Here is a 24,773-nt window from a genome sequence, read left to right on the forward strand (position 1 = left end):
TATATACCAACTCTGAGATTGCACTATAGTGGGGGAAAGGGTAAATTTCCCTACCCCACAATGTATTTCAAACTCTATATAATAGCTTCAATATTTTGGAAAGTTGATCATATGGACAATAAGAATACAAGGAGAAACACAGAAACTAAAGACTTGAAAATAAAGATAGCTTGCAATGAGACAAGAACATAAGTCCAAAAGCAGAGTTTCTAAATCAGTAGACTGAAGGAAAGGACCTTGCCTTTCTTTATTGGTAACCTTCATGTTCCATTCTGGAAAGCTCCATGATGTCCATATTAAGGAACAAGAATAAGCAGTCGACAGATACAGGGCCAGCCTTTGGTCAACTGGTGCCCTAGGCAAAAAAGGCTCCACAGCACCCCCAACCCACCACCTGGTACCCTCATACCAGTATTTCCTGTATTCATTCAACACATTTTAAAAAAATTCTTTACTACAAAAAAAAAAGCAAATACTGGAAAAGTGCACCTGCTAGAGTGGCTCCCTAGGTGTCCACATAGTTGGCCTATGCATAAGGCTGGCTATGTACAGATTTTAGTCAGTGAAACATGCAAAGTAGCCACATTTGCAGATAAAGTAAAGGGTAAACTTTAAACACTCACATTAATTAATGTCCTTTCTAACTTCTAGTTCATAGAACACTAAAGTTATTTGGTATTTTAAAATCAGCATTCCTTAAAGGACAGTGACAGATCAGACAAAATCCCAGATATGTAAAGTGTTGGCCTTATGTATCAGCCCACAAAACCAGGCAACAAGTACCTTCTTTAGGTTAGATTTGTTTTATTGGTGCTTTTTCTTCGAATTGTATCTTGACCATCAGCTTTCCCAATTATCCTTTTGACTCTAGTCAAGAGGAGGCACTATTATTTAGGTAGCCATTAGATTATTTTTGTTGGCCCTACTATTGCATTACCCTGGCAGCACCATGGGCTGGTAGGACTCCTACAGCACAGGACTCTTTAGCATGTAAGTATTTGCACATGCTCAGTGGCTGCTACAGCACACAGGTATACTACATGGTTAGCAGTTGTAGTACAATGCTGTGCTAGCCACTCTCTCTCAAGTTTAATCTTGTAGCAGACTGAGCTGGTGTAGTCAGAGCTTTGATTCTCTCTGTGCCACAGACTCATTCTTTAGGTTAGGAATTTTACCAAAAGCCATGCAATACATTTTCGACATGAAAAGAGAAACCACTTGTGGAGAAAGAAAAAGACTCACCAAATTCAAAAAACTAATGTCTCTAAAGTGATATATCCTTACATTCTGCCAGACAATGAAAAATATATACAGAATGTCTGCCTCATCTGGTATGCAGACAGTAGAAACTGGAAAGAAAAAAAATATTTGAAAGTAAAATTAAAAAAAACAAACAAAAAAAAAAAAACAATCTACTAGCCCTATTGTTTTTTTTTTTTTTTTTTTGTAATTTCACTCAGTTAATCAAAACAGTTAAGCTGCAGTTCATTGTAAGGGCTGAATTCCAAGATGGCCAGGGTGTCGCAATAAATCATACAAGCCAGTTGGACTCAGACCTACAGACCTATTTTTGGAAAAATGGCAGATTGGTGAAGTACAGCACTATGCAAAGCTTGATATGAATCCAATGTTTCAAGCATTATTGCTACATTTAACACAGATCAGCTGTTATCAGCAGCCTGGCTTTAGTCCCTTAAAGAATCCCTTTACCACTGTTCATATCGAATTGCATAAGAGACAGTCATATATGACATCCCAAAATTCTGAGCAGAAAGTCACAGAAGGCAGCTTAACCAGATCTAACAAAATTATTTGCAGAAACTTGATGGATGCCTTTCATAATGGAGAATTTCAAAAAGGGGAAGAATCTCAGTATGGTATGGGTAGACTACAAAAAATAATTTGACAGTATACCACATTCATGGATAAAAGAGTGCTTACAAATGTATAAGAGACACCCTGCATTGATTGATTACATTACAGTGACCACGAAACAGTAGGGTTGCCACCTTTCATCGTGGCTAAAACTGGAGTAAAGCCACACCCCTCGCATCACCAGTAACCCCACCCATCCCATCCCATCTCCCGCCTACACTCAGCCCATTTTGTGACATCACGATGACATCACATGTCAAGGAACTCCCTCTTTTTCCATTCCTGCTGCTTGTTTTCAGCTGATTTACAAACTCCAATAGTCCATTTCCTTTTTGAAACAGAATACCGGAGTTTGTACAGTGTTTTCCGGACTACCGGAGAATCTGTTTGATTTCCAGATAGTCCGGAAAAAAACGGAGGAGTGGCAACCCTATGAAACAGTGGCAAGCCACTTTGCAGCTAATCCATTATGAAGGACAAATAATTATCTCAGGGATAAAAAAATCCAAAGAGGGATATTCCAAGTTGACATTTTGTCAGCACTACTCTTTTGTATTGCCCTTAACCCATGAAGCTGCTTACTTAATAGACAGGTTATGGCTTTAATTTTGCTCCCAGAAAACAACAAGGTGTAAAGACTTCTCGTCTTCCTTTTGTGGATGATTTAAAATTGTATAGTTCATCAGATGAGAAGCTGAAAGCACAACAGGAAATGATCAAAACTTTCTCAGATGATATAAGAATGCCATTTTGTCTTGATAAATGCGCAAAAGCAGCCTTTAAAGCAGGAAAGTTGCAGCAACAAGAAAACATCAATCTGGGACAGGAATATGATATAAAGGAACTTGAACAATAGGGGGTGTATACATATTTGAGAATTGATGAAGGATCAACAATAAAAACATGAACACGTGAATAAAACTTAGTAAGGAATATTTTAGAAGACTAAAATTAATACTGAAAACAGCTTTGATATCTCGGAACATAGTCCAGGCTATAAATGTGTTCTTCCAATTCTAACTTACATTTTGGGGTGGTTGACTGGGTTCAAAAGGTATTGGATCAGTTAGACAGGAAAACAAGAAAGATGCTTCATGCTTATCAAATTATTTATAAAAATCAGTGTATACTAATATTATATAGTCCCCATTCATTCTGAAGGAGGTATGAGTCTCCTCAAAATTGATTGCATGTATAGATCTGCAATCATAGGGCTGCATACATATCTACTGACCTCACAACATCCAAACATAGTGAAAGTTTTAAAATATGAGGAGAACAAGCCTAAGATGACTTCCTTGCTTAGTTTAGCAGAAGCATTTCGGTGTCAAGCAGGAATGAAAATCATACCAGAAGTAGATAAAAATCAAGCAGCAACTGAATGTGCCAAAAAACAAGAGAAAGAATACAAGGTGAAGGACCAGATGAGAAGACAAAAAGCTGCAAGTACAGAAAACTCTTGGAACAACCTCACATTAATCAGAATCTAATGCAAGCATGGTTAAGGAGAGGTGAATTTAAATTAAAAGATGAAAGGTTAATATTGGCAGCCCAGGATAGTGGACTACTTACTTTCCTAATCCTAAATTCTCTCTTGTACTCCCTAACCCTAAATTCTCCCTTGTATACCCGAACCCTGAAATCTCCCCTCTTGCTCCCTAAGTCCCTTTCTCACTCACTGCCTGAAAATCTAAACTACACTCCCACCCCCTCCTTCCCCTCCTCAGACTAGAATAAAGTGTTCAGACAAGATATGGCAGCTCCACTGTCTCTCTGTACAGTAGCTGCATCTTGCCCAAACTCACTATTCAAGTTTGAGGTGCAGCGTGCTTGATTCCCTGGCTATGAGACGGTGGTCTTCGAGTTCCTAGAACTTGGGTGCCTGCAGTAGATCCATTTTCAAATAGGCCTTGCCCTCTCATCTGCTGTCACTGTCTAAATAAGTAGAACAGACAGATGCATGAATAGATTAATTATCATATTTTCGTTAACAAATTGAAATACAAGGAACTCACTTTAACAAATTTAACAGCTGATATGACTAAACTGAACTGATATACTTAACATCAAAAATGGAGGAAATTATTTTAATGGGATTTAAACCTTGGTTTGTCACTCTGCCTTAGATTCTTGTAGACAATTCTGCCCTTTGGCATGTATTAATATCTAAAGCAATAATTTTTTTTACATTTTTTAAAGAAGATACGTCACTTTTGACCATAAACAGAAGAATTTATGGCTGAAGAGAAGTGAGAAATCTGATCCATTTCCTGTTCATATTGTGGAGTTACAAGCTGTGAAAAAACAAATGTTACTAACCACAAGAATGATTTATTATTTGAACATCTCTTTATTTTTTCAGTCTCACATTACCCAGAGACGTCATTTAAAATCAGTTTATAACCTTTTCCTTTGCTAGATTTGAAATTGTTTACTAAGGAGGCAATTAATAATGCAGCAAGGGATTCAAGAATGTGGGGAACCAAGACAAAATGAACAGGGAGAGTGCTGACGATATGGGGTCCAGTAAAAATAAAACTCTTAAAAACATATTACAAAGAAGTTTCTTAGCTGTAATTTAGCCCTTAATAATAATGGAGGCACTGTCTTTGTTTTTAGTTAACTGTCTTATTACTGATAAGAAGTTGCCTTTCCACAGCCCTCAGCTCTCATGAATGAAGCAAGAATCAGATTTCCCACTAAGCTGATTAGTTTTTCCAATATATTTTATTTATTTTTAGCCAGAATGTGTATCTGAACACACTTTGCCTATTTGCAGCCTCATTCTGGAAATATGGATGACTTCTCACTAATACTGTCTCAAATAATGTTAATGGGGATAATTTTAGTAAATGGGTGTCAGCTTAGGTAGGGGTTAGTTAGAACAATGTAGAATCTTTTCTGCTTTTTCTATAAAAGAACAGTGGGGTCTTTAACATCTACCTGAATCAGCACAAATCCAAAATGCTACACTTCACAGGAATAAGGCTAGTATTATGTAGTAGCTGCCACTGACCCGTCTGAGACTTGCAGACAGTCCCATGTTATTCACTGAACTGTCATTTGCTGTGACAATAATGTTACTGTACACCTTCTGTTGCTAAGTACAGTTACTTGGTGACCAGGTGAGACATGTGCCTGACAGGTGTACCACTCTTGCCACATTTTTATACTTTTTTCTATCCAGTTTTCATCATCTACAGATCTTATTCTCAAGGTACAGAATATGTATAAACTACTCTTCATATGTTCTATCAGTATCCAGAAATGTCAAATATTCCTTCTCCCAACATTTATCACCTTTGACATCCAAATTTGTTTTGTTTATAATTATTAAGCATCTTATCTCACAAACTTAGTGGAACACAAGTCCTCTCAGAATGAGCTGTGCTGCTAAACAACCCCTTCCTTAAACTTCTGACTACCTGGCTATCGAAAGGTTTTAGTACATTCCTGATTTATACAGCAGATAATTATGGCTTGCTAATAAACTTAGATCTTTTAAATTCAGATTCCGTACAAACTCAGTGCAACTTGACTGCACTGATAACACTAAACTCAGTATTTTGCACACATAGCACACTAAATACCTGGAGCGCAGTTATCCACCAATGCACCAAGTGCCTTCCCGTCCCGCCAATCCTTATTGAAGTTGGTGATGGGCAGCTGTGGCACCTTATTCTGGATCCAACCCAGCAGCCTTTGCTTGGGTGTCTGTTTCTTGGCATCTTCTTCATCCTCATCTTCCCACATGGGCATGGAGATTGAGTAGTGCAGGATAAGTGTCCATATTAGACCCAGAATCAGTTTCAGGTTCCCATCCACAATGGCTTTACTGTCTGCAGAGAAAAGAAACAGAAAAAGAAGAAGAAAGAAATCATCAAAACAGACGATCTCCATACCAAAACACATCACATCAGTCTCACTTTAAATGAACAGAGTTTGCCCTCTCCCACAACAACAATTGACAGAAACACATACACAGACACACACACACACACACACACACACACACACACACACACACACACACGCACACGCACACACGCACAGACACGCATGCACACACACGTGCGCAAACACACACACACACACACACACACACACACACACACACACACACACACACACACACACACACACACACACACACACACACACACACACACAGACACACACACACACACACACACACACACACACACACACACACACACACACACACACACACACACACATGCATACATGCTCAAATACTCCAGGACAAACTTTTGTACTATTACTCAATAACATAATGACGTAGTTGTTTTTCAGATCTTAAAAATAGGTAATTGTTGTATGCTTCATTGCAATGCCACTCACTCATTGCTACTGACATATCCTGCAAAACATACCTCGTACACATGAATTTGATGTTGTGTTCTGCATTTGCTAAATTAGTATGACAACATGTGCCTTTTGTTTTTAATTTGGCCTGTGGGATACATTAATACATAAGACAAAGTCAACCTCTCCAGATCATTATATATTTTTTCAAAATACATTTGCATTTTCCAACATGGCTGATGATTTTTAACATTTCCGACAAATTCATGTGGCATTCTATGCCACAAATGTTCATTTAAGCTACAATGATGTATCTATCTTTGTTTAGACCTGATAACCTGGCTCTTACTAAAGCCTAAACATATAGTGACTTTGAAGGACTCTTGTCATTTCTGTCTTAGTGCTCCTTTTATTATCATAATCATTTTTAGTTGGGGTAATATCGTCTTGTCGCTCTGCCATGACAAGTTTGACTTAGGACTAAGACAGAAGCTCACTGCCTGAGAATGTTACTTGGCTGTTTCCATCGTGTCTATATTAAATCAGCGAACGCTTAAAATAGCGAACACTGATTTACTGACCCTTTATGAGCGAAACCAGAAAATCCCGAAGACACGGACAGCGATTTTTTTCCCTGGGAAAAAATTGCTGCTCCGTGTCTTCAGGATTTTCAGGTTTCGGTTCTGAAGGGTCGATAAATCAGCGTTCACTATTTTAAGTGTTTGCTGATTTAATATAGACCCTTTTCATCTTGGTGTTATGGAGAATGGTAAGGTGGGGAATTCTGTGCATCCCCTGCTTGTTGGATGTAGATGGAGCTTCCAAAAAGGGGCTATTCACTGCCTTTCTCACTGCAATACACATATGTTCTGTAACATAATGACACACTTGTGATATGCAGTTCCTTTTTACAGTTTTACTCACACTCCAAACTGGCATAAACTTAGTGGTAGCTGTTCTGCAATTAAGGTTGCATTTGTTTCTCCTTCAGTTTCTTGTCTTGTGTGTGTCTCTTTGTGTGTGTGCTGTGTGTGCACACGTGTGTGTATGTGTGTGTGTGTGTGTGTGTGTGTGTGTCTGACCATGTGTGCAATTGAGTGAGTGTGTGTGTGTGTGTGTGTGCTTGACCATGTGTGCAATTGAGTGCGTGTGTGTGTGTGTGTGTGTGTGCGTGTGTGTGCGTGTGTGTGCGTGTGTGTGTGTGTGTGTGTGTGTGTGTGTGTGTGTGTGTGTGTGTGTGTGTGTGTGTGTTTGTGTACCTATATATCTGTGTGTTTATAGAGTGCCTGTGCATGTGTCTATGCATGTTTGCATTCTGCACAGGATAGGTTCCTGCCTTATGTCCCTTGCTTGCCAGAATTGTCTGTAGCTACTCTGTCATCTTTAGTAGAACAATCCAGGTATTAGAGCATGAATAAAATGACTATCATAATACCCATGAGTTTAAGACAAAAAGGAGACACCGTATGTCATACTTTGAGCTGACACTAAGATAAAACTTAATGGCGCAGTACTGGGTAATTAGATTTTATGTACCACTGTATGATGTAGGTATCATTAGCAGATTTTAGGGAATTGTCTCACACTCTACTATTGACACTTCCAGCAGGCATTTTTGCAGGGTTTTATTCCCTTTGGAATGTTCAGTAGTGGTTCTGGCTGGAAGACTTCTGTTCATTCAAGGAAGTATCATTCTTCTATGTATTATAATCTAGCAATAACTTGAGGAGGGGGAGATGTGGTTGGATTTGCTCCTAACTAGTACTGATCCCTCAGGCTTTTCCTTCAAGAACAAACTTCAGAGAAGGAAGTAAATCAAAGCCATAACTCCCTCCCACAGCAGGTATTCTTCCCAGATGTAGTGGATTTCATATCTGGGACTTGTTCAATCAGTAAGCATGTACAAATGTATACTTACAACCAAATGCATTCTTACAACCCAATGTGAGATGCAGTGGGGAGCTGAGGTAGTGGGCATTAGCAGATATAACATGTTACTACAATAACTGGCTCTGCACTAGTATGCATGTTACGGAGGATATGAAGTCTGAAACTCATATCTCTGACATTATTCAGTCACTTCAGACCTCAAATATTTGCAAGAAAATCACAGATTTTTTTGAGGAATACACCATAAATATGAAGCAAAAATCTGGATGTTTTGCAAAATTCTGGACAGTTGTGAAGTACGCTTGGGAGGTACACTTGGGAGCTGTAGTTTAAAGTCTGTTTTCTTTTCTATAAATCACTTCAAACAGAAGCTGATAAAGAGAGAGAGAGAAAGGCAGAGGTGTGTGTGTGTGTGTGTGTGTGTGTGTGTGTGTGTGTGTGTGTGTGTGTGTGTGTGTGTATGTGTGTGTGTGTGTGTGTATGTGTGTGTGTGTGTGTGTGTGTGTGTTTTCGGGAGTGGTTAATGTACAGTGAGAGGAACTAAATGTAAACTGTGTTGTTTGATTAGCTTAGAATGTACTGCTGGGAGTTATCATAGCTGGCTTTAGGCACCAGAAAATCCAGTGGTTGCTGGGTGGGGTGGGGTGGGGGGCTTGGTCCTTGGGATGCTGCTAAATGAGCGAGGTAGATGCTAGGGAATGGCCATTCACAGTGTCTGATCTTAGTTTGGACCTGGAATTTTAAGAACAGATGCTCCTGATCGTAATGGATGGGTTTCTCTTTCAGAGAGTTTTATAAATAATTTCAGGCACCAAATACTATAACTTTCAACTTCTTTGTTAAAGAATTCTGGCAAAGCCAATAATGTAAAATGGAATACAATCTCAAACTCAGGAACACTTCTAAATATTAACTTACCTCTCTCAAAGAAGCTGGTAAAAATAACATGTTTTGCATCACCATGTATTTTCTGAGCAATACCTTTAAAAATTTAATTATCTGGCATTACTGACCATCTGTAATCCTGAATAACTTACCAGCAATTCGAACATTTTACAAGGGATAGGGCAAAAATACAAGGCAAAATCAGAGACATTCTCTAAAATCAGGGATAGTGACAGATATGCATTACATGTCAATGAGGTGAATAAAAGTGACTTACCCCTGCTGTTGTTTGATGATTGCTAAACAACAGTTACTGATTTAGTGAGGGAGTACTAGTGTCACACAATGTACTGCTATTTGCTGAAATCACGGTAAAACTAGCATTGTTGTGGCTTCTGCTTATGTGTGTGTGTGTGTGTGTGTGTGTGTGTGTGTGTGTGTGTGTGTGTGTGTGTGTGCAGGTGGGTGGACTGCACTGTAAGAGTAACAATCTGCCCATAATTTCTTCACTTTCTATCACAAGCATCATTAGTGTTGTCATTATGCTTGTGTGTTTTTTGGGGGGGCTTGCAGTGCATTAAACAGTAACAAGTTGGCCATAATTTATTTCTCTTATCATCACAAATGTAGAACGTGCACATGATAGATGCTATCTGTGGTTGTTTGACAGAAGCAGGATGCATGTGAAAGCAGCTGGCCATCGTGCCACAGTGGGGCAGTAAGTAGTTTTGCCATTTCCCAGTATTTTTACTCCAGCTGAATTCTTGGCTAAATCCTTTGTACGTGGAATCCGCATGCCCTCCCTGTCTCTGTATGGGTTTACCCATGTGGTTTGGTTTTCTCCAGCACCCCAAATACATGCTGTAGGTAAACTGGCATTACTCCAGTTTCTCTGAAGGTGAGAATACAGCATGTCTGTGAGCATTTGTGCTTGTGACAGATCTGTCTTGTCAGGGTCAGTGTGTGTGCACATAAAAATATCACAGATTTTTATCTGTGTACACAGAATAATGCTTGGCAGATACATAACTTCTGGGTAGTAGTAAAAAATGCAGGTAACAAGTAATTATCTTTGAAAAATAAGGCATAAAATATATTACAGAAAATCAGATCTGTAGAGCTCCTAGTATCTGATGGCACCACAGACCCTATAAATGGATTTTGACATGGACTAAATGCTATGCATTCTAAAATCAGACCTGCTCAGAGGTATGCACAGAAGGTTGCTGAAGCTTGTGTGGGGGCTGGGGATGGTCTGGTTATTATGTCTTTAATTTTCCTTACAACCAAACCTCAGAAGTGTGTACAGTAGGTCATTATAGCTTGTGTTGGGGCTGGGGACACTGTGCTTATTATATTGTTTACTTCTGTCACAGAACTCAGAGATGTGCAGGGGTGCAACAATGGTTGCTATAGCTTATGTAGGGGGCAATGTGTTGTCTAGGAGAAACAAATTGGAATATATTACTGCAATCATTATTTTTTCACTTTCCTCATAATCTAACATCAGACACATATAGAGGTGGCTGCCTTTTGTGGGTAGATGTGAGGAGACATGCTATGTATATGTATATCAGCAGTCACTTGAAACACATGACTGTGGCCATTTGTGCCTCTGCTTTAAACCCAGTCTAAATGAAGAAAGACCACAGAAGGGCACAGGTGCAACCAACAAAGATAAGTTTTAATAAAATAAAATAAATAAATGAAGCGCTTTTCGTCCTACCCACTGAAGAAGTCCTACCACTGGGTAGGACGAAAAGCGCTTTATTTTATTTTATTAAAACTTCTCGTTGTTGATTGCACCTGTGCCCTTCTGTGGTCTTTATTCATTTGGTTTGTTACTTGCTTGTAGTTTAAATCCAGTCTAACACCAGAGAGATCCACAGATGGTAACAGGGCGAGGGGTGTCAGGGAGGCAGACAGGCAGTATTCTCAGGTAGCATTTAGGTATCCTTTCAAACATTTGTCTTCATTTGCCTGAGTTAATGTTGTCAGCTTTGAGCATTGAGCCTTGGACACAACTTATTTTTTCTCTGAATGGAGAAATAAGACTGAATTTCTTCTCTTATTCACGATTTCTGTTTAGGCCTCCCCAAGAAAACACTCTAAAATGTACCTCAGAGCATCTATAACCCTATAGTTTCTGGGGGTCTTGTGACCTGCAGACCCCCTGCTGAATTTATTATTTCCTACAGAGTTATTACAGAGTTATTACTAGGAAGTATTGAGTAGTTAGGGTGTGTTGAAAGGATACAAGGGAAAGTAACATTGAAAAGTAGCACTGAATTTCTTTCCTTACTCATATTTTTGTTCAGACCATCATTGAATTAATTATTCTGTAGAATGGCAAGTCCCCTTACATTGTCATATTGGGATGGAGATATTTCCCTTGCAGAAAAAAATAAGATACTGTTATTCTAGGCCCCATTCCTAAGTTCTACTCACTTAATTGGAACTTGTCAAATGTGTACAAAATTGCACTTATTTTTAACAGTTTTATGCCCATAGACTGAATTGTAATGACTTGGAAGGTAGTTTATACAGAGATAAAAGGTGTGGGTGCAAAGCCCCTTGCAAAATCAGGGTTAAAAGAAGTGAAGCTTTTGTACGTTTAATGACTGACAGTTATGTGACCTGGAATATTGATGCAGAGCTTTTTATTTTTCTTTTATTCTTCAGTTTAGCAAAATGCATTTTCTGTGATTTTTGTCTGAGTAATGACTGAGATCCTTGATGAGTGTCAGCTACAGAAAACTGTATGCACCATCGTATATGCTCAAGGCTAGTATTGGTCTCCATCAGTGAATGTTTCTCGAGCAGGGAAATAGGGCTAGCAGTGGTTTCCACCAGTGGGTGTTCTTGTAGCAGGTAAGTAGGGCTAGCAATGGTCTCTACCAGTGGATGTTCCTGTAACAGGGAAAAAACAATCTGACCACTCTGATCTCCTTTCCAGATCATCTCCCTGAGACATGGACTGGTGTTGAACTTGAGCTGCTTCCATTACAGAAAGAAAAAAAAAACTTATAAGTGCTGTTAGACCGAGACATAGATTCTTGTGCTTTAAAAATATAAATGTTGCCATTTATCTGCTCACCATACACTTTCTACAGCATATATATTTATTTATTTAGTTTTTCTTCTTCTGTATTTTATTCATATGTTTGCTTTATGTTTATTATTGTAACTTCACTTTGAGGAACTTTTCTCCCTCAGCCCCTACTACAAATGGGCTCTGTCTAGGCAGGCTAACAATAAATAAATAAATCTGTTGGCACCATGTGCTCTTGCATTTGTGTACTTTAACAAACAGTGTGAATTGAATGAGCCTCAGAAGCTATGCAGTGCTGTCTGAAGGTTAGAAATGATGTTTGAATGATGAATTCTAGATTCAGGAAATGTTACATGCACCTTCCAATATTTGTAATGTAGATGCATGTAAAGGGTTGTGCAACTGCCATGAAGATTAGCTATCAGATGACTTAGTCTTACAGTTTCCTTTTGATATAAAAGTAATTTTACAGATATTGTAATGTAACAGTAGTACAAAGAAACACCTGATGAGAATGCATCATACAAACTGACAGATTAATAACTAGTATGTCAGTCTGATAAGAACAGATGGCACACTTTCTGTTTGTTTGCTCAGTTAAACACCGGTCACATAAGGATATCACGTGTTATATTTTTGGTTATCATTAGAATCCAGTTTCCATTTCCTGTACCACAGAATACCATGCAATCAGCAGAGAAAGTAGTGAATCTTGTATTAGGACAGAGATGTTTCAAAGCTTATTGGGCAGTATTTGAATGCATCTCAAGTGAATGATATGAAATTAATGTTTAGGTGTGAGTACTGAATAATCAGATACTTCATGCTGTTGGGGAAACTGTAAAAAACAAAAATGGTACAACAGAGGCCAGAAATGTTAACATCAAATCTTCCTGTTCAGGACCGATACATTTCCTGGCAAGATAAGTAAAAATAATGCTGATTTCATAACAATCCACAGGACACATCGGATGTACAGCAATAGTGATAATACAATATAAATTCTGAGTGACAAGAGGGAACATAGCATGAAAAAGTATTATCACTATAATAATAAACTTTATACCAACATAGTTGTAAAATAAAGTATTTGCCAGCGTAAAATATTGATATTCGTTAATATGTGTACTCTGTACATTGATATATGTTAACATATGCACATGCCCAAACAGTAAATTTTCATAACTATCACACAGAAAAAGTAAGGAGCAGAGTTTGTGTCACTAGAAAAAAAATGGTATATGTCCCATAAGGCCTTGAAAAAATGAGGCTGCTTGTATTTTGCTATGTCTATGCTGTGTATATTGCCATAAATAACTCATACATATAGGAGGTTACAACACAGGCTTTGGTGAAGGGAGATGAAAGATTAAAAGGAATGATAAAGGCAGTAAATGTGTGTCCAACAGGAGTATATCTACTGTTCAAAAAATAATCCACATTTAACTGTGTTAAAATGATGCCCAGAATAAAAAATATATATGTATTCTGCTTTTTCCCAGAACTGCCAAAAGGATATTAATGTTAGCTTTCAACTTGGTTTGTGCTGATATTTATAAATGCCAGAAGATCTCTACAATAGTTTGCCTCCGTGATTCACCATATTTTTCAAAATTAAATATATTTCTGTGCAGATCTGCTAATACATGCCTAACAACTTAGTAGACATAACGTTAGAATTTATTTAAGCTAATGCACAAATTATAAAATACATATATATTTCTGTCATGCTGTGCTTCCTTTAAAGTTTATGAAGTGCTACAGGTGCAACAGCTTTTTGTGCATTGCTGTCAGGTAGTTACATGTGTAGCCAGATTTCTGAGTCTGCTTTGAAAACAAAACTGGACCATCAAGGTTTTGTTTTCTTTAAATTAAGTGAAGATACAATTGTAAGGTGTCTCCGATTTATCAATGTAGAGTGAATCATGAGAAAAGCCTTCAAAGAAAAAGCAGTTAATTTTGGAAATAGCTGCAAGAATGCAGCTGTGCTGTCCCCTATGACTACTTCAGTAAAAGGACAACAGTGGTAACAAGCAGAAACTTGGAGGGTGTCAAGAAAAGTGAAAAGGTGATATTACAATCCATTAACACTGGGCTTCTTCTCTGTTTTAGTTACAGACTTACAAATACAGTTCCTTTTTATAGCTAAGAGGATTGGGGGGTTGGATTTGTAGTGGAACTCACCAAGCAGTAGCAGCAGACATGAAGACTTATCTGCAGCTGATCTGTTGTGTTTATCATGGCTATGCAGGTATGTAGGTCCCTGCTTTCTTCAGTGATACTGGTGAAATACTCTAGAGTGAGACCTGTTGCATCTTACAAAAAATTAAACAAAAATGCAATGGCCCATCCATCCCTACATACTGGAGATGGCTGTCATGGTATACGCATTCCAACAGAAACAGAATTGTTGAAGTATGTGTTTGAGCTTGCCTGCTTTTCACTAAGTATAGCTGTAGCCAGCAAATGGCTGCAGTATTACATCATGGCATGAAAATGGTGGGTGGTTTCTAACAACAGTAACTAAGTGTGCCTCCCTGGATTGTTTCTTGCACATAGCTACAAGTGGGATTGTGATTTTTCATTCTGGAAGTGCATTTTCTCACTGTTTATCTGAAAGAAAACAACACGTGCAGACTGATTTCAACCCCACCCCCCAGCAACCTTCCTCAGTGCTCTGGCCAACATCTAAGAAAATAGTGGTACATTGTTATAATATGGATAGAGCTGGAAGGGCCTCTGTTCTGCCTATTAAAAGAAATATAAGTGCAGGTGTGTGTGTGTGTGTGTGTGTGTGTGTGTGTGTGTGTGTGTGTGTGTGTGTGTGTTTGTATACTCACATACATACAAGCACAGACTTCAAAGACTTATAGACACACACACACACACACACACACACACACACACACACACACACACACACGCACACACACACACACACACACACACACACACACACACACACACACACACACACACACACACTGTGAGGGGGTGGGGTTTACTTCTTCCAAGGCATTGTGTTCAACAAATAATGAAGCCAACCATCCTGATTATAAACATATGGCAGAGTATGATCTGGCAAGAAGCCAAGTATTGGAAACAGCTGGTTTTGTCATCCTCATCCTTGGTGCAAACTTTTTTCAACTCAAATAGTTAAGCAACAAGCTAATGATGCTGTAGCAGGAAAATAAAAGGGCAAAACCACCAAACCATTTTAAACGGAGAGTCACTTTTTGGGGATTTCATTAGGAACCCAGTATTATCGTATTATACTAAACATGGCTGAATTGCTGGCAGCTTTCAGTTTTAGTCCAGAGTGTAATTTTGTTGATGTCTGCTTTGTCTGTACAGACCTTGTTATTTGCTGGATGGTACCCATATGTTCCAATGGTCTTCAGAAGTTAAATAAATAAATATTGGATCCAGCAGTAAATATATATTACAAGGACCAATATATATATGAAACATAACAGATAATGAAACTGGACCAGAGTAGGAAGTCCTTGAAACTGATTGATTTTTTTCCAAGGCTAACACTGTTGTGTTTCAGTGATGGCTACCTAGCGTGTTATCACCAAAAATACCATGTACAGCAATAACCATAGCTGAGGTAAAGGTCAACAGAATGAACCTTCAAATGAGTGAGGTAGTGGCATAATAGCTGCTTGGACCAACATTTTCTTAATCTTTCAGAGTGAGAGGTTGTTGGATATGGTGAATTTCTGCTGTCTAGTGACTAGTTGTACCAATGCAGATGAGGTAGCAGCATTAGACAACAGAAGGTGCAGTTTACACCATAACAACAACCTCCTGATGGCTTCTGAACCCCCCCCCCCCCAAAAAAAAAAATCAGGAATACTACTAATGTTATTAAAATAAACACAGAATTTGACATGACTATAAACCATCACTGGAGAACACTTGAAACTTGTTCACAAGCATTGGGTTAGGATAACCACGGGCTAGGATAACTAAGCATGGTGGGACAGAGGTAATGGAGAGATTCGGAGATGGAAGTTACACAGAGTGGGAACGCCAGAGCAATGTCAGCCAAGACTAAAAGAAGTAAGTACCAGGACAAAGTAAGCAATCAAACAAAAAGCATGCTAAATGTTAATTCATTCATTAAGTATCCTGGCAGAACAAATGATGTGAGTATTGCATGAGCACCTGGACACAGTACCGAAGGAAGGCCAGATCATAATGAGACAATCATTCTTAATTTGGTATTTTAGAAATGTAAGACAAGAATTTGCAAAAAGTACATCATTACCACTCCAGCTGTAGTGGAATGTTTGTCTCAGTGTAGGTCTACCCACCAATGTGGAAGGTTGTAGGGCTCATAAGGGATTTTCTAGTATAAAGCTGGACATAACAGAAAATAAAAAAAAATGTGGAGTAGAGCTAGAGTTGGTACTGTGTATGTTTTCATAAAATGTGTGCTTTGGAATTAGGACACATATCTCTTAGACGCTGGACTGTTTGATAGAACTGACATCAGTTACAGAACTCTCTCCATGGCCTAATCTATGGGGCCATACTTTCTGCCTTTTATATTGTCTCTTTTGGGAGTTAAAATTAGTAAGTAATTATCTGACAGAAGTCTTTGCCACTCCTGCTTGCAAATCTTGCACAATGCCCACATTTAGAGACATAATATTATCAGAACCATAATGTTCTTTTTCAGTCTTCATTCTGCACATCTGGACTCCTGGTACATGTAGTTTAAAGCTTTCATTGTGACATGGTTTGTGTGCCAAGTCCATGTTGCCTGCTAGGCATGTGCCATTAATCTGTTACACATATGTTGACCCTTGGAATACAGGAACTTAGGCATGATTAAGATTTGCACCTAAATGAATAAAGCAGTGACCAACTCTTAACCATACAATCATAAATGTATTATTTTAATTTAGGTGTTGCTGCCAACTGCATGTCTCAGTTAGGTATTTGAATATAATTATTGAAATTAAAAATATCATGAAGAACTAGCACTAAGGTATAATTTGTTTTCTTTTACAAATATTGGACACGTTTTCTCCATCTCATTGCTCTGTGCACACTGTATATACATCAGCTTGTTTTAGAAACATGTCCTGCACCATGTTAAGCAGCACAACTGAGGTCCACTGGCATCTTGGACACCAGACTGGTTTGGACTTGTTTCCATTAAGCAGCAGCACTGAGGTCCACTGGCATCTTGGACGCCAGACTGGTTTGGACTTGTTTCCATTAAGCAGCAGCACTGAGGTCCACTGGCGTCTTGGGCACCAGACTGGTTTGGACTTGTTTCCATTCACTTTTTCTGCTCTGCTCCGGTGCATCTATAATGAGTCATCATATTGCTGTGACCTCGCACCGATGGGTTGTCAGTGGCCTCCCCCACACTTCAAATCAGTGTTTTCAAGAAAAACATGCTGCATATAATATCAGCCATAAGCAGAATAAAGTGCAGACACAGCACTTGCTTAACCCTACAAGGTCTGCACTGTAGACAGGTATGACAAGGCTGTGTATATTCAAATTTAAGACTGAATGCCCTATACCACAGGTCATTGCTAATAACCTATGAAGCCCCATGGATGGATGAGGTAGCTACTTTTTTATTGAAGTAGCTTTGAAACATCAGTCATCTCATCATCATGCTTTGCATGGGTTACAGGAGGAAGCACACTGCATTGCTTAAAGGCATTGTACCCAGATACTCAGATTCTTAGACATATATCACCGTGTATCTATTTACACATTGAATGATCCTGAGTAAAATTATTAGCATCACTGCATGCACTGTAGCCTATTCCAGAGAAAGCTACTTCTGCTTTAGCTGGTTAACAAATGAAATCATACAGAAAATATTCATGAGAAACTGGATTTATGTCAATGAACAAGTACCAGAATGGTGGATGTCCTTTATGCAGTTCAGCTGCATGCTTATTCTTACTACAGAACAGTTGAACAGCACAAGGATAAAATCGCCATGTCGGTAAACAATGGCATTGCCAAGAGCGATACTGGGAAATGAGCGCTTCTATTCCTCATTTCTGAATTTATTCCCCTTAATCTGACAGCTCTGCCAGTTATCTTTGCATTGAACTAAATCTGCCTTTAGCCTACTTTCTGGATGTAATCATTGGAATTCATCCAATCATTCCTAGTGTTGTTCATCTAATCTCCCAGCTCCAGGCTTTCTGATTGCCCTCCTCTCTGCTGCCTTTCTGATTTTAATGTCCTTATGGTAACAAGTCCCAGACCTGATATGCATGTGTGTTCTGTTTATCTATTCCAGACAGCCAAGGAAGGACGTTATACCAGACAGTGAAACTAAGATATTGTGTCCAGGACAAATGGCATCAGAAGAAGATTACAGTTGTTTTAGAATACGTCTAAATGACACATAAGGATACAATATAGTAGGTCTACTATAAATCACACTATCTGCTCTTATATTTACATGTCTAAAAATTGGCTCTTGTCTCTCAGAATACAAAATACTGTGCAAAGTCACTTTTTCAGCTCCCCAGAAAGTGTTCATGCTGATGAACCTTTTATACCTTTGGCCACTGTGTAATCGGTAACTGTCATGAAAACATCTTCCAACAGTATCAAGGACAGCACACACATACACACACACACACACACACACACACACACACACACACACACACACACACACACACACACACACAGAAACACACATGCACACAGAAACACACGCAAGCAAGTACTCACGCGCACACTTCCCCCCAACACACACACACATGTACAGAGGGAGGAGACCCTGCAGTGATAAGGTTGCTCATATCAGCTACCAAGAATAGGATTAGAGCCTCATTAGAAACACAGTCATTGCTGACATTCTTGTGGTGTCAGAACCACCTCCATGGCTGACTGGATGATGAACCCCCAGTCAACTCTCACCTTTGTATTGTGGGTACCCACTACAGGGGAATGTATAGGGTAAAAACCTATAAAATGAGACTTGGTGGGCTGTAGGCATGGTGTAAAAATAAAATAAAAATAAACAATTGTGTCTCATTTGCACCAAGTACAGTCCACTCACCAAGTGGGAGATGCCAACTTGCTTTGTTATTTTAAGTCTAAGAAGGATCTTGAATTAGAATCCTGCTGTATTTTTGTCTTGAAAGAAAGTCAAACCACAAAAAATATAATAAGAAACCATTAGACTGCTTTTACAGGGTAACTCTGCTCATGCCAAACTTCTACCATGGACTTCTCCACACTCTGTTTCTTAGCCAGTGTACTGCTTTTGTCATGCAAAACCTCCAGAATACAGGAGATAGTTATATGTTTACAGCTGCTGCTGCTATGGGCTAAAAACATCCTCTTGTGTTGATACTGTTCTGTCCAGTGAAGACTATTTCATCAAAGCATGTTTGGCGGAGACCAACATAGCTTACAGGCATCCCTCAAATATAATTTACATGGGGCCAAAGCCCACATATCCCCATGTGGAAGTTGCCTCCTCTACACTTCCTGACTAGTCTGACTTCCTTTCAGGTAATGGTAACTTTAGGGGCAAGTAAAAAGTGATTCTGAGTAATCCATATTTGTTCTACAAGTCCCAACTGAATGGAGTTCAGTGAAACTGTTTTGGAATAGGAGGAGTACCCCATTTTTCATAACAGATCCAGTTGGTTTTGGGTTTAATCTGCTGAGTACAGCTATAAAAAAAGTGAGAGGGTGGAAAGTGCTGGTTAAAGACTGTGTCTCTGCTTCATTGCATTGACATGGGGATGTCTTCTTTGGTTTGCACTGATAGCACCGGTGTTCTTTATGGCAAAAAGGACACTAACAAGTATTTGACATTACCTTGACCTCCTTTAGATTGGAAGTATGTCACGTGGCACGTGGCATCAGTAACTATAGATGTCACTATACTCTATGTAGTTTGGTGATGTGCCAGCCTGAATTATGAATACCATGTTTCTATGACATTAATGAGTTATCCGATCAATATCTGTGATTGGAATCATCATTCAAGCATAATAAAACATAAACCAGCATATGGAATTATAGTCAGTTGTGACAGAAGGATGCAGCAGTTCAAATCAGCTAAACATCCTTAGACGGTATGAATGATATGTTTGGCTGTGGCATCATACTGTGTCTAGCACAGAGAAGTTAGAATCGGTTTTGTTACTACAGGGAAGTTTGTTTTGGGGCACATACCAAGCATAAGGTAATTACTAAAAAAATCCTCATCTGGTGGTATAAATTCAGTGTTAAATGCAAAAGCAGCAATTTTGTGCAATATTTCCACTAGATCTCATTTTGATTCCTGCACTTAATAAATCAGACTGAAATATTTATTTTACTTCCTCTACACTTCCAGTTCACAATCAACATGCTTACATTAAAAGCAGTCATGTTTGTCTTCAGAAATTTTAGAAGACCTTCTTAAAAAGGTTAAAGGTACAGGGAGATATAACAGTACCAAGTGATAACCTGTGTTTTTGTTTAATTTGTTTCATCTGTTCAATGCTCTGCTATTGTAAGACTCTCTAAATGTGAACTTGCAGTGCTAATATACTCTGCATGACTTAAGAGATATGCATTCCTTTCAGTCTGAGCATAGATATAATGGGTTTGCTTTGTTCTAAAACAATTAAAACACATGGAAAAAGAATTACTCAAAACCTTCAGTGACAAATTTGCCATTGTTACTGTTTGTTATCTCTGCCTACAAGCTCATTTACTCACAAAGGCCTATGGCCTGTTGCCACCACATCTTCCTAACTTGCTCTCTCTTTCCTGAACTTGTTTTATCGCACTGAACCTTGGTCAGTGCCCTTCTTCCTGTACTTGTGTCAGTTCTCAGGCTATGATCCAGAGTGTGCTATCCCTCTGGTCCATAGCAGAATCCTAACTCCATTACATACATCCCCAGGAAAAACAAATGCAGACCTTTCTGAGAATCTTTTTTACTGCTCGAGAAACACATCATATAATTCCTTCCAGTGCACCACTTATTACAAAAAAAAAATAATAATAATAATAATTTAAACACTCTGTCCAAATGAAGTTGCCAATACTGGAGCTGGGATGTCAGGAGAATGAGAAAAAACATTGCATGCTACATTTCAAAATACTGAGACAACACAATACTCAGCAGTATATGCATTAATACAATATTCAGTATTATGTAAAGGTGATAATAGTTACTAGACATATAAAAAAGTAGGCTATAACCTATAATGGTTAAAAAAGAAACTGATGCCTCAGTTTTATATGAATGAAGAACAGTGTTGTGGCACATGGCTACTATTACTTATTTGTCTAAGTGTTATATTGTACTATTTATTACTGAAGTCATACAAATGGAAACAGTACAATTCTTCCACTAGGATTTATTTATTTCCTGCTGCTTCTTCCTAGCCATTAACTGATATCACATTTCCCCATGTCACTTTCAACCTTGGAAAAATGTACATAAGGAGACAGCATGAAAAAAATATTTTTAAAGCAATATATTCATTAAAGAACTGATGACCCTTTCTGTGTCTTTACATATCATGCTTATACACCATTCAGCTTAGAGCATGAATCAGGAACTATATTTTTCTTATTATTTATTAGTGAAGGAGCGTGCATTACAGAGATACAAAATTCTGTTTTTCTCCTCTTTGTACATGATATAGGGCATACAGTCATACATCTGCCCAGTCTCTTAGACCTTCTGAGGATTTCTGCATGCTGACTCTGGCATCCTTCTCTAAGTACTACTATCACCTTCCTGCACTGTGAAGGAAAATGGCTGCCTAAACCTTCTAAGTTCTGCTGGCCTTCTAGGAAGCCATGTGGATTCTTAAATAAGGATCTGCAGATTCATTTGAGATGTATCTTGTCAAGCAAGACCCACTTTCACTTCAATTTTATGACAAAGAATAACTGTAACACACTAATGCTAAATGTTGTCTCTTGTAGTCATATAATGAACCAAGTCTCAGGTCTGAAGCCTTATATTTCACATCTCTAGCTCAAATTAGAGGTCACTTGACCATTTTCCTTTGTTTCCCAGGTAATTCTGTACTTTCATCTGAATCTGAACTCCTTTTTCACTCATTACGTGCAAGTGAAGCCTCCAGGTGCATCTGCAGTTAACTCCTACTGTTGTCTCTAGGCGTCAGATATTGCTTGCTTGTATTTGCATCAATAATGCCAAAACAATTCTATGTATAAGGCTTTAAAAGATTTAATCTTAAAGCTTACACGATAGCAAACTCAGCTGCATTAATATTTGACCTCTGTCTAGTGCAGGTAAAGATATTAACTGTTGCTTTTATGATATCAATTTATATAGATATAATTTTCACATTTTTCTAAATATCTCAACAACCAAGTAACACAGACAGAACTCCTTAGCCTCATATGAAAGCTCTCAGCTAGATGAATAAAATGCTGCTGACAGTATGTGTGTAACTTGAGTGGTTGCTGAGATATTGCAGGTTGCTGAGATATTGCAGGTTGGTTACAAAATATTACAAATGTAATAGTTACTGTATTTACAATGTCTTTTTTTAATTTTAATTCAGTTTAAGACATAGAAACTGTATAATGCTGCCACTATAAAAAATTGTGCTGAATAGTTTGCCATTTATACTTTAATAATCCTTATGGTCCCAAAGATATAAACATTTGTTTGAAATGTGAGGACATAATTTGATTCTGTGAAAAGGCTTAGGCTCCGCCCATTGGAAGTTACAGTGCAAACTTCCTGATCTTCATTGGAATGAATGAGTTAAGCACTTGAATACCATTATGAGTTACACAATGTCAGTTAATCCAAGCCCACTTGTTACATAAAAAGTGTCTTGTTTACAAGTGACATAATTCAGAGAACGCTCAGGAAATTGCAAACAAATCTTAATGTACAAAATGAACAGCAGTAGTTAAATTTTCTACATTTTGTAACTTCTGAAACTCAAGATAGCCGTGTCTCCTCATCTGAGCATCAGTACTGAAAACAGAGGTCACTGAACTATAGAACTGTCGAATTAACTACAACAAAGAGCCTGCAATTACAGTTCCATGCATGAAAAACCTAGCACATCCTCCTCCTCCAAACATCTGATTTTTCTCGCAGGGCTTTCTTAACTTAGCTGTGATTTGACTCCGAATCATAATGATCGAACAGAAAGGCAGAATATTATGAACAGATGTTTGAAATGAACGGAAAGAACAGCAATCAGTAGATTGCTTCCATATTAATTGTACAGACTTGCAACAAAGCTTAAGATATTTCTGTACAACCATAACACATAGACTTCCCAGTCCTTGCAAAGTACCTTGACAGAAGGAAGCACTCAATAATTATAAGTAATGGCAAAAGAAAATAATTAGAAATAAAGAAGAATAGGGCTACAAAACAATATGCAGGTCTTTAGATACTATTTATTGGGGAGGGAAACCATGTACTTCATTCATTATTTGAAATTAAGGTGAATGTAGATAGGTTTGGATTAGATGCAAACATACTTTTCAAAGAATGAAACATGGGGTGTAGTTTTAAAACTATTTTTCTTAGACTAAGTAGTATATAATCAAAACCAACAATGATGTACATATATATGTAATTACAAAATGAATTCACCAACTTTCAAATGGAGTCATAAGAACAAAAGTGTGCTGGGGAAAAATATTATCTGCATCTTGCATTTTTTTTTTTTTTTTTACAAATATCACCAGTACCTGTGTTCACTAGGAACATTTTAGATCAGTAATTCTTAACATTATTTGAATAGACTAGCTATCTCCGCCTCTCAACCCCCTGAAAGTGGGACAGAGAGCGACAGAGGAAGGCTAAAGGAAAGAGGTGGCTGTTATCAGGAGAATGGAAGAGAGAAAGCACTGTTACAAAGTTTCATAAACGTTTCTTTTCTTTTTATAGACTCATTTATCAAATATAAGGTAGTCGTGGTTGTAGTTTACTTGAACAGAACAACCATCTTTAATCATGGTGTGCAGAACATTGGGAAGCATTACATCACAGTGATTACTCGGCTGCGCCATACCTCTAAAACTCTTACAACAAATCTGGGCAGAGATAAAAACAGTGAGGGTTGGGGGCATAAATGCCTCATATCAGGGACATAATTTAATTATTGCTATTATAAACTTAGAGCAGTACTAAAATAGTATGTTTTATATTAGCAGGTGTTTTCTGAAGGATATGAAGTCTGAAACTCATACCTGCCATTATTTAATGACTTCAGTCTTAAACGAGTTGCCAGAAAATCACAAATTTTATGAGGAAAAGGCCAAAAATATGAATCAAATATACTGACATTCTGCAAAAATCTGGACAGCTGAGAAGTGTTAGCTGCATGGCTACTGAAAACCTGTGTTTGAATCCCATCAACACCCCATGGTACACTTCAAGTATGACCAAGTAAGTTAACTTATGTGTTCTACTGGTTGTCACTTGACATGGGGACAGTACTAGTGAAATCCATGTGACTTTCTCTTCTACTTAGTTAAACCAAAATATATTCACTGGTAAAAATGACAGCAACCTAATACTCCTAGAACTTAAAAGGCAGAGATGTCACCAGTAATAGGGAGGGAGGTTGGTATGTCATTGTATGATAACTATACAAATGAGAAAGGATGGAATAAAAACCCCAAGGCCCACCGTACAAATCTGAAGCTCTAATTGTGTGTTATGAATATCACAACCAGAGTACAAAGCAAAAGGTTAAAATGATCATTACTGTCACTCAGA

General features: G+C 38.2%; 1 protein-coding gene across 7 annotated transcripts in view; it reads right to left on the minus strand.

The window, feature by feature from the left end:
- Positions 1-24,773, minus strand: part of FLNC (filamin C) — a 287,042-nt gene that overhangs the window by 195,551 nt on the left and 66,718 nt on the right. For all 7 annotated transcript variants that reach the window (XM_044088643.1, XM_044088642.1, XM_044088641.1 and 4 more), the window contains exon 2: positions 5,466-5,714. In XM_044088643.1, coding sequence (XP_043944578.1) covers positions 5,466-5,714 — 249 coding nt within the window. The remainder of the gene's footprint in view (positions 1-5,465; positions 5,715-24,773) is intronic.

The sequence above is a fragment of the Protopterus annectens genome, chromosome 11.part0, assembly GCF_019279795.1.
Source record: "Protopterus annectens isolate FY-2018-M chromosome 11.part0, PAN1.0, whole genome shotgun sequence".
Classification (NCBI taxonomy): Eukaryota; Metazoa; Chordata; order Ceratodontiformes; family Protopteridae; genus Protopterus; species Protopterus annectens.